General features: G+C 37.6%; 1 protein-coding gene across 1 annotated transcript; it reads left to right on the top strand.

Annotated features, from left to right (window-relative positions):
• The first annotated feature begins 249 nt into the window (after nt 1–249).
• Nucleotides 250–4,908, top strand: LOC307261341 (prosaposin-like). Its single transcript, XM_080041858.1, has 10 exons — nt 250–340; nt 452–507; nt 1,434–1,508; nt 3,235–3,357; nt 3,468–3,581; nt 3,678–3,755; nt 3,912–4,095; nt 4,326–4,384; nt 4,463–4,528; nt 4,608–4,908. Exons 1-9 carry the CDS (start codon nt 289–291, stop codon nt 4,517–4,519), a joined length of 798 nt encoding a protein of 265 aa, XP_079897984.1. The 5' UTR covers nt 250–288; the 3' UTR covers nt 4,520–4,528; nt 4,608–4,908.
• The last annotated feature ends 7,315 nt before the right edge of the window (nt 4,909–12,223 follow it).

Below are 12,223 nucleotides of genomic sequence, written 5' to 3'. Positions count from 1 at the left end.
GAAACTCCTCTGAGTTTCTAAAATGAACTATGAAAAGTGTTTGCACCTCAGTGTGAGGATGTGAAACTATTACTATTATTGGCTTATTGAAATCGAGGGGAAAAATGGTTCTGCTATGTTGAGAAGAACAAATCTGAAGACACTAGCATAAGGTTTTTTTTTCCTGTCAAAATGTGTTTGGTGGGGGCTGTAGGTGGCAGGTGGACCCAGTCAATATAAGCGGCACTCACATTTCCCTGTACAGTCCTCAGGAGGTACGACGTTCAACTAAAAGCCTGCAGATAGAGGATGGCCTCGCTCAAGACTGCTTTGCTTCTCTTGGTTTGTCTCCAGGGCTTTGGTGAGACTATTATGAATTGCATTGAGATGATAAATGACGACGTGAATAGTGGAAAAAAGTGATGAAATGTTTTACAATGAGATTATTAATTATGTATATTTCCACCTGCAGGTCTGACTTCTGCTTTTAATATCGATGGCTTGCAAAATCCTGATGCCCTGAAAGCAGTAAGTGCATATTTTGTGATTTCTAGTAACAAAATTATATTTTGCGTATAGAAACATAAATAATATAACAGAACACACGTTTTGAATATCATGTGCAATTTCAAAATAAGAGATGTGTGTCATCCTACTGTACTTACTGAAACACGACTTAACCAATGTTAAACATCATTTAAAAATACATGTTATTATAAAGAAGTTTGGATTTCCCATCAATCCCTAGATATGGTTTATAGAATAATTGTATAAATTGTGTTTGTGAGCTAAAATAATTGAACACCCTATTTTTCCTTCTTCAGTATTTTCAGCAAAATGAACATAAGTACATGTTTTGTCATTGTTATATAGGACCAAAATAAATGTAGGACCTCAAATAAATCCAGGAAACAAACAGATACAAACAAACAATCAAACCATGTTCACACATTTGAGTCATTTGCTATCAAAAAGTTGCAGCATATCAATATTAAAAGGAAAATATTTTAAAAGAGGAACAGACAACTAAATTATACGCCTTGAGTCTTGAATCATCAAAAACTATTTTACCTCTGTCATATACTTTCTTTAAATAATTTAAGAGAAACCCCACATTTTTTTAAACTGCACAAAAGGACATTAAAAGCAACGTGACATATAGTATATAAAGAGAACTGAAATTTGCTAATCTTCAAAATCAGGAAGTAACCCCCGCTCCAAGAAGATTTCACGTACAAAAAACTGTCACCTTTTTTTTTCTAAGTTTTGGATCTCGTATACCTGACCTGACGCAGCCACAAATCAGTTTGTTCCTCATGAAATACTTTTTAGAGGAACATTTAAATCACATGCACACAACTTCAATGCGAATGATGCACCTGGTATGTGTGAGAGATACGTAAATAAGGCTATCATTTATTTTTCATTGTGTGACTTTAACTTTTTTTACTCAGACTGGCGACGTCTGCCAGGACTGCACCCAAATATTCCAACTGCTTGTCGACCTGTTTTCCAATGCAGACCTCCAGGTGAGTTCAACAGTCGAGCAAGCAGCGCACACATTCCAGGGGATCAATATTTGTTCACTGATATTATTATCGATACTGTAAATGTCCATATTCATACGTCAAGGTTACATACACACCAGGGGCCTGCTACAGTAGGATCTGTGGTTTAATAGTTTACATTATAATATAAATAAAAATCAATACATTTCAGGAAGTGTTTCACACTTGTTCATCTTTATCAGTTCCGTTGAAGCACATTTTACACATTCAGTCAAGCATGAAAAGTGAATGTCACAGACACACACATTTTTTATTTTTTTATATACTTCACTGGGGTATTTCAGTAAACTTGAATTTATTTCCTTGCGACTTAATTAACCCAAACTATAACCACTGACTCAAAACATCTGTGTGTGTCCCTGACAGCAACTTAAAGTGAGACACACACAAAAAGGAAATGTACTCTTTTAGTTTTGGTACCAAGTTCCTTCCCGTTTTCTACATCTAGGGCCTAACTAAAGTTGAATTGAAATGTCACAGACCGTTTTCGTTCCTCACCTGACCATAAAGATCTTCTTTCCTCTGTGACCAGTGTGGTCTGTGGTGGTGGGGAAGCTTCATCTAAGTCCAAACAGAGAGAAAAAACAATATCTTCAATTGTCATCGCATTTAACTGAAATGATAAAAATGTATAGGCTACTACAACATTATGAAATACTGTATTTAGACATTTACAAAGGAACCAATACATAGCTTCATGAGCAGTACAGTTATGATGAGGTTATTATTTTCCTAGAAGCAGGTTAAGAGTGCATTTTTTTTTAAATCAAAACTCCTTTAACCTTTCAGCAGTTGAGCTCCTCAGCTATAATAGACTATGCTCAACAATTGCTGCAAAATTTAGCCAGTTTAGCTCCTGTTAGCTAGACACCTAAAAATGCCATTGTTAAAACAAAAAAACAATGCAAATGCTTTAATAAAAACAGTCCACATACACAAAACCTAATCTAGTTTTCAAAGTCCACAGATGCTACCTAGATATCTTGTCTTACTTGCTTTTTTAAACGTCTAACTTGGTTTTTATTTTGTCCCTAAAGGGAAAATGTGTTAGCGAGTGGCTTACCTTGGCAGCTTTCAGCTCTCAAGATGTTTTTTCTTCTTTTTTTTTGTTAGCTTCTACCTAGCTATTGATGAGGCTCATAGTGAGCCTGTGATTGGTGGGAAAGTGATGGGGTGACAGTAGCTTCTCCATCATGAAAAGTAGAATTAAATTAAATTAAATTAAATTAAATTAAATTAAATTAAATTAAATTAAATTAAATTAAATTAAATTAAATTAAATTAAATTAAATTAAATTAAATTAAATTAAATTAAATTAAATTAGAACATTAGAATTGTTACATTAATTATTGTAACATTTGCTATAAACATAAATTAAGTTGAAGCAATCTAATTATTAAACACTTAATATGTTAACTCAAAATTTGTGTTTTTTAAATTGACTGTTTTTTAAATTATTTTTTTCTATTAAAAGTAATACATTTTGAGCTATAGCATTGCACCTGTTGCTCAAAGATTATATGCAATTGACATAGTTTGCACATCATATTTAATGTTATTTTGTTACATGCATGTCCCATAGCTAAAGACTTTTAAAACACTGCCATAATTCAATTGCTCTTGGAAGGGAATAATGTCTTGGGTGCCCTGAATTCAACATTTGCTAAACAATGTTTTATATTTCAGAAAAAGATCATGAGTGGCATTGAGGATTTGTGCAACCACCTGCCTGAGCCAGCGGGTAAACGCTGCAAAGAGGAAGTGGACAAGATGCTCCCAGTGGCCATCACCTTCATTACCAGTGTAGTGGTAAGTTGCCTGCTGGATTCATTCCTCTGGGTTAAGTTTATCGAAAAAGTATCAGGGTTAAATAATTCTGGTGTGTTCATTGCACTGAGGTCTATTTTCATTCTCTGTAGAAACCAGCAGAGGTCTGTAAAATCCTTGGGCTTTGTGTCACCTCTGACAAGCAGGAGAGGATGCTAAGTTATCTCATCAAGGAGGCTCTCGAGGTTGCTGTGACGGGTGAAAATGTCAGTAAAGTACAACTTGGATTCAGACATTTGAAAACAATAATATAATACTGTATATGTGTAAAGGTCATCACGCTGTCTGTGTCTTTCAATCAGGAGCAGCCACAACAATGCTCCCTCTGCATTCTCATTTTCAAGACTTTGGAGGAAATGCTACCTAAAGAAAGGACCGAGGTGAGTCACACACATGCACTGAAGAAACACACAAACAATCAGTCTCTTCATGTCTGTGTGTGTGCGAGGCACAAAGAGAATAGATACCCAGGTGCCTAGAGACTTTGTGGTCAACACGGTGCAAGCTCACCCTCTCTCCCTCCACTTCCTCTTCAGGATGCTGTGATCAAGCTGCTGGAGGAGATCTGTCACATTTTGCCGTCCTCCTACCGGGATCAGTGCAAGGACGTCATTGACAAGTACAGCAAGCCAGTGCTGGATGCCATCCTGAGCTACGCCAGCCCCAAGGCCATCTGCGCTCTCCTCCACCAGTGCAAAGGGCAGGAGGCTCAACTTGTGGGTTAGTGCAGCTCTCACCTTCAAACTACTTGATGTTTTGTTTTGTGGCCCATCATTACTGTTATTAGTTACATGTGTTTGTCTTTTCAAATGACAGAGAACACATTTGGTCATATGTTTTTAGAAGCTAGGATTCAATCAAGTGTAATACATTAATATTTGAATGAATACATTTTATTTTTCATTTGTTTATCAATACTCATTCAAATGTCACAATTGTTTCTCTTTCAGATCCATGTACTTTACCAACGTACAGGTGCAAAGACATCAAGACTGCCCTCAAATGTGGGGTAAGTAAGCGACTAAGACATTGACTTGTTGAGTGTGTGGTTGTTCAGAAAGTGATCTCATCTGTCTTCTCTACGCAGACTGTGTTTTACTGTCAGAAGTTTTCCTGGAAGCCTCTGTACTCCAACATGCTTTAAATGGTTAAGGTAGGTGGTATGAGAATTTGAATCAGTGTTATTGAAAATACAACAAACATATTAAATATCACAAAATGTTTCCTCTTAGGCTGAATACATGAGTCAACCCAGTGACCCCAGTGGATGACCCGGATCATTCAACGTCAAGCTGCAAAATATATAACCATTTTCCACATCTGTAGCGTTCTGACTGTTTTGATATGTTGTCTGCAATGAATGAAGAAAACCATGAGCTTGCTAATGGACACAAGGATTACTGTATTTGAACTTCAGGAGTAAAAGGAATGATGAAAAGATATGAAAGATTATCTACAAAATCATCCAAATGAATGATCTGCATAAAGGATGTTGCTATATCTGTGTACACGAGTTATTTCTATAATTTTGCTGAAGCTTTTTGCACTAATAAACTAAATTCTTTATATAAAGTTTAATAGATTTAATATCTTATGTGTATGAGGTCTCTTCTTATCTTTCACACACATTCAGAATTGCTCAGGGGAATACCTGAATTTATAATAAACCAATATAAGGTGGGCTCACAAACATGAACTAGTGTACAAGATTTGTGGTAGACTGGCATCCGTACAAATGATCATTTTAACCATAACTTAAAATTTGGATTGAAACTACACAGTATGACCTCAATTCGGAATCATAAATAATAACCAAAGACACAGCTCAAGGAAGAGTGCAGTTTATTTGAAGGGTTTTAAGATGGAGCTCAACAACAAATCAGACTCCTCAGTAAGAAGTATCGGAGAGGGAAATGATTATTCCTCGGGGTAGAAATGGGTAAGTGGGTAAATAACAAGATATTTGAGAGTATATGGAGGCATTGCAGAAAATGAGCAAAGGCACTTTTACACGTTCAGCAACCACACCCACAGATTCAATCAATTAAAAAATATTTCAATAGAAAATAAGTAATGCTCCTCAAACCCACCCTCATAGGAGACCATGTAAACGGGCTGGTTTCTCTGTACAACACCAACCAATAATTGGTCTCGCCTGTGGGGGAGCTTAAGGATACAAGCAAATTGTATTAAAAAAAAAGAAAGAAAAAAATTGTCTTTGGGAGGTTCAGTCATTTCACCTTAGGATCTTTCGCTCTGTGGTTCATATTAGAGGTTTCTCTGCAGTATGCTAAAGGAACCCCAGGGTGACGCCAGAGGGACCAAACTAAAGGCAAGGCATTACTGTCAGCAAAGTAAAAGTAATTTTAGCATCATATGAGGAAACAGTGCCACTCGTTGCTTCTTGAGCAAGGGCTATACTGAACTTATTAGTAGCCTATCTTATTTAATAATCGAAAAAAAATACATTTTCATTAGTTAGTAGCTTTGCCATAACTACAGATGTATGATGTATTTCAGCTAGGCTACATGATATAACATTGAATGTTTCATGTTTTACAGATATGAGTGACCTGACGGACCACACTATCTGTTCCATCAGAGGAGACTGTTCACTGGGTGGGACAGGTGGTCTTCTTCAGGGCCCACCAGCAACAACTGGACAGTTACATAAAAGTTATGGCTTTGCTTCTGTTTGATATGTACACTTTATATTTCCATTTCACTGGCTATGAATAAACTGCTTTATTTTTAAGTATGGTTTTGGTCTTTTTAAAATGTAATGATACTGTTTTATAAGAAATCTTCAGAGAGATAAAGGGTTGAATTAAAAAAAACGTATAAGTCAATGCATGTAGATCGGTCAGAAAACTAGTCCAACATCCTGACTGTGAGTTTCAAGTAATCCTTTACTACACGAAGCAAACAGTGACAGTTAGCAACACAATACATTTTTTAACAGTAAAACTTTATTATAAATGAGTGATCACAATACAAATTATACATTATCTATTAGATATCGAAAGGGTGTCAGATAATTTGCAGCTCTGACTAATTATTTCTATACTTTTTTTTTTTTACAAAAGATAATGCCTTTCCAGTGAATCTTGACATGATACATTCCTTTCCTGCCTCGTTACTGTACATGTTTACATGTTACCTCAGCATGGCTTCACAACCAAAGCTTTTTCACTCCACTGGGTTGTAGATCATTCCCCAGTTTAACCTGTAGAGACATACATAAAACGTTGTATGTTACAAGTTAGGAGGTTTTTGCATAAATACTTTATGCTCATATTCTGTTATTGACTGTGACATATTTAAACTGTATTTACCTGAGGATAATGTCAGGGAAACCAGAAATCTTGATGCAATTTTCACAGTTTTCAGCTCACACTCCTGCCTGACCAGGTTCAGTTGTAAAGCTTTTGGATTAGAAATGGTAAGTGTGCTGACATTTGCTGTAGAAATTAAGCTAAACATGGTAACATCGATCTCCATGCTGCATTGGCCAAAAGTAAACAAAACTGACAGCTGGGCGTGTGCCATGCCCATATAGGTTGGTATATAGAGTAAATGAGCAGGGCGGTGCATGCACGCCCATGTAGATCTGACCAGTCAGAGCAGACTAGGATTTTTGCGAAGGGGGGTAGATAACCTTTTGAGATAGAGAGCAGAAGAGGCTGGAAAAGGCGATGAAGAAATGGGAAATGGTAGAAAACTAATGAGTTTTTTGAACAATAAACCTTTAAAACCTTTTCTAGTAGACCTCGGAAATATACATTTAAACCCGAGTTTTTGCATAATATGTCCCCTTTAAAAGAAGATGCTAACGAACTTTAGCTGTTATGACCGTGGGTTATGACTTGTTAGCTAGTGGTTATGCTGCCTGCAATAAATTATAACCACACGTTGCTTCTCATCATTGAAATTATTATGCAGACTAACTTTGGAAGTGTATAAAACATTAGCAAACAAGACTTACACTTCATAGTTTCCGTGGGATGAATTTCTGACGGCTCCGTGTCCTGCAGGCCCTAGCTAGACCCTAGGTCTGTGTCCGACCGTGTGTCTGTGACCGTCAGTCCAGCTGAGGCTCGGGACAGAGATTGTGAAGCTGAAGCAGCTCAGCTGTTTATTAAACCACCGCAGGTCCTGGTGTTGTATGGGTATCCCCTCCTCAACGTATCCCCTCCTCAACTTCACCGTGTCGCACAATAAGCCTGTCCTGTCTAAAATTATCGGGAAACCACCGTGTGTTTCGTGAGGGAGGGAGCTGCGTTATTGATGTAGTTCCGTCGCTTCATGTCTAATGGTCTAAACCAGGGGTTCTCAAACTGAGGGCCAATTTAGGAACCCAACACAAAAAATTTAAAGAACTGAAATAATTTCAATGGCCAGCGTCTTTGCGTCTTTACAGTTTACATGTATTGGTCTGCATCCAATAATGTGTAATTATTATAAACATTTTAATTAATAAATGAAGGGCTAGGTTTCATTTCAACATTGGTGGGGACACATTAAAAGCATGGGTCTGGGGGTTGTCCCCCAGAAAAATTTGAGGTTCGAACACTTAATTTTGTGCATTCTGGTTAATTTTTATGCAGTCATTTGTGTCTTCTGTATTTATTTATGGTGGACATGTTAAGGAAAAGACAACTAGCTCCCATTGACACAAATCTAATGGAATATAAATCAGTAAGGCACTGAGGCATTCTGTATTGCATTCAAATATTTATTCTACTTTATTGTTCAAAACTTTCTGCACATTGAAAACGTATCACCTTTTGGAGTGTTTTTTTGTAGGACTGACGCATGCAGCAGCAGTGTTAACTATTATGACACTATACATTGGAAATAAACAGGGTGGGCTATCAGCAGTCAACTAGGCAGATAGTTCCATGGCTATCAGCAGCTAGCTAACGTTAGCTTGTTCGCTAAAAAAGGCAAAAGAGTTAGAAACCAGATAATGTTAGCATCCATCCTTAGACACTAGTAGTGGTCCCTCCTAATAACACAAGGTTTTCCGTGTGCTCTGTCGAAATAAAGTTGGTGTTTTGTCCGCTTTCATTCTCAGATATGAACTGATTTAGTGCATTGATGCTATGAAACGGTGAATACATTTTTGCAACGCGAGTGTAGTAACAACCACAACACTTTTTTTCAACCAAACATGTTGCTTGTATGTAATTACACCTAGCGACCAGTGTGGTTGTAGTAATGATTGATGACCACGTGAGGGCGCCTGCACTCACGCTCTGAATAGGATTTAACTGATTGAGAACTATTGAACTGACTCCATCCCTGCGTTCCGAATCGCATACTTTCTACTATATAAAGATTTAGGATGTCCCGATTCTTGTGGCCAGATTTAGGATGGTTAGAAGTACCCGGATGTCCTACTTCATCTGGCCAAGATTAACGAATTAGTTAGTGTTGAAAACTGCATCCTATTTGGGCGATTCTGACCCACAATCCGGTGCGCACGTGAAGTGACGTCACATCGACGAAGCCTCCATATGAAAACAAACGGGGATGTGCCGTATATAAAATCAAGAGGCAAGATCAAGGCGCAATGTTATGATGACATAAAAGAGTAAAATTATGTCCCAATAGTATGCCTACTGCATCCTAACTAGATTTTTTTTTATCGTCTGATGTAGTATGTAGAATAGAAAAAAGAAAGAGTATGCGATTTGGAACGCAGGGTAGGTCTGTGAGTGTAGTACCTCATTTTGGCCACATGAGGGCAGTAAAGAGGCGTCATTATAAAGAGATTTAAAGGTGCTGTAAGCGGAATGGTTCTTTTAGCTAACTTCCTGTCAGTTACTGCAGTTAGCAGTTCGTCCCTACGTCACCACATTAATGCACTGCAGTCTTCAAGCAGCGAGTTATCTAGCATCATCTCAGATCCATGAGTGTGATAAAACATGATAAAAACCATCAAAACAGACATCCTGCATTAACATTCACCCATCTCTCGCTCTGGCGTGCACCGGCAGTGAGACCATGAGTGAGACGGGTGTCGGTTTGTAGCGTTCTCTATTGTGATTGGATAAAAATTTCGGAATCCTCCAATAACTTTATTTGCCTTATACATGCAGAGCAGCTGATTGAGAGATCGGCTTTATGAAACGCGCACATTATGTAAGTGATCACTGAATAAAGAGCAATTTAACACTTATATTAACATAAATAAACCGCTTACTGCACCTTTTATGTCTAATGGAAACAAGTTCCTCTCACTGAAAATAGACAATAAACAGTTCTTAAACATCCGGCAAATATACATATAATATCATTTATAAATATAATCTTTAATTTTTCCTTCATAATTGTTTCATAGAGATGAATTAAAGAGAAATTAAAAAGTGATTATTTTTATTTTTTATTACATTTGTCTTTATCGAGTGTATTGTGTGTGTGTGTGTTCCCGTGCGTGCGCAGTGCACACATCAACTATTAATACTTCAGATATAGTATTTGTGATCAAATTTAAAATAAAAATGTAATACTAATCTTAATTTTATACATCTTTTGTTTTTATTAGTTTTCGATGATCGTCCCTACAGTCAGAATATTCAAGGCATTTTGTGCACAATGTACAAATAGCAGTAAATGCACGTTTACAAGCTCTATCACACACACACACACACACACACACACACACACACACACACACACACACACACGAGTGTCAGCAGTTGCTTTAGACACTAAAGAGAGACTACAGGTGTATATTGCCGATTGCAGGTGAATTCATTTGTTAGCCTATATATCGGAAGTATCGCTTGTATGTAAATGTGTCTAGTTTTATAGTGTTTTATTTTGAAAGGTTTGACCGGGAGTATTACTTGTATGTGATTGCGTCTAGCTTTATATGCGGTTGTAGTTACGGTGTGTGGCCACAGGGGGGCGACAATGTCCGTTCTTTGAATAGGATACCGAATTAACTTCTCTTCTGCTTTTTGGATTCGATCTGAAGTTTCGCTTGGTTGTTATTCAAAGTAAAGTCGTTGCAAGAGAGTGATGTAAAATGCTTGCTTAAGAAGAAGTTAGTGATAATAGTTCTTGCCACACTTAACCTGATTAGTATTCAACTGCTTACTACAAACCTTCTTTAAATGTCCATGCTAAACCGTTAGCTTAATTAAGCTAGTGAAGCTAGTTACATGTAGCCTACCTTCCTCCTTTTGAAACAGTCTCTAACGCGTGCTCTGCCGACATAAAGGTAGCGGTTTGTCCGCTTTCATTCACAGATATTAACCGGTTAGTACATTGATGCTTTGAAACGGTAAATGCATTTTTACAATGCGAGTTCAGTAACACAACCAGCGCTCCCCACCGCATTCATCAATACACCAAATGAGGGAATTTCTTCTCGAAGAATGATGTTCATTCCTCCAAGAGTTCAAGTGTCTTGCGTAATCAATACCAAGGCACATTGAATCTGTTCCTATGGCATATAGTGACCTAACACCTTCATTTTCCCTTTTCCTTTAATTTGCTTTATACCTAGCCAATACCTTAGAAAAAGAAGACATGGTATCTCAGCCTTAGCTTCTTTGACTTTATGGCAGTGCGTAGTAAATCACTTGAGCGCACCTTTAAGATGGAAAAATGATTAACTTTTTAAACAAAGTCTCTTCTTGGCTCTAACTCTTATTGGACACACTATTTCCAGTCTTCATTCTATGTAGGCTACCTTTGCACTAGATCAGTGGTTCTCAATTATTTTCTGTCATGCCCCCCCTAGGGGACAGAACTTTTTTCGTGCCCCCCCTAAATTGAAATTTGAGAACCTGCTAATATTTATTTATTTATCTGTACAAAACCACTGTATGAGTTTCTGGCACGAGCATTCTGCATACAATCACCTTGTTTTCAAATTAGATATAACAAAAATTAACTGAGATAACTTCTGCAGCAAAAAAATTCAAAGTTCAATTTATTAGCTCAATTTGTAACATTTAAACAAGACTACTCAGTCTGTGTGAATCTCAGGACAGAGAAACAAGAGCAAATGATTCACTGAGGTTTGCATTTTATTAAAAAAAAATTGTAAACATAGTTAAGGTGGTGTTTTTTTTTATTATTATAGGCCAATAGGCCTTCTGTGATGCGATAACCAATAATTCATTAATGTTATTATTAGTCTACTTGCTTGATTTCTTTTTAGACACTTGGAGACACGTGAACATGTATTTACTGCAAATCGCGGCCTTTCGCGCGGATATGACCATACACAAGCACACATCGCGCTTGCTAGCAAAACATTTTTTTTATTTTTCTATTTTTTGTCAGTTGAAAATCAAGGCAGCCTGCGCCATCCTCCTCCCCCCCCCCCCCCCCTGATAACTCACGGCGCCCCCCCAGGGGGGCGCGCCCCACCATTTGAGAAGCACTGCACTAGATTATCAGAAGAATGTGTGATGTTGGCATGGTATGAGGGCACTGTGTCATGTTGATCAAAAATAAAGAATAAAGCCTTTGAAGCTTCTTTAATTTCCCTGTCAGGTGGACTAACTCAGGTGGACCCTTGAGCAGTTAAGGAGATAACACAGCAGGCGGATTTACATGCCGCAACTGATGCGTAAGAAAAGGGGGCCACCGCGCTCACTGTGGCCACATCATCAAAGAGAACCTGGCTATTAATGTGCACAGAGAACACTGGAGGCTGCATTACCATCACATACACCTCACTTGAGTGCCACACTAAGCTGACAAAAATATAAATAAAATAATCGGATACAGTAGTAAACAACAGAGATGAAGTCAGCATGATTGGTCTCATGATGATAGTAGGCCTGTTGTATATTTGATTATTTAACCACATTAATCTCAACAG

The sequence above is a fragment of the Ammodytes marinus genome, assembly GCF_949987685.1.
Source record: "Ammodytes marinus genome assembly, chromosome: 15".
Classification (NCBI taxonomy): Eukaryota; Metazoa; Chordata; class Actinopteri; order Uranoscopiformes; family Ammodytidae; genus Ammodytes; species Ammodytes marinus.
The sequence above is the reverse complement of the archived record's forward strand: the minus strand, read 5'-3'. Positions and strand labels throughout refer to the sequence as shown.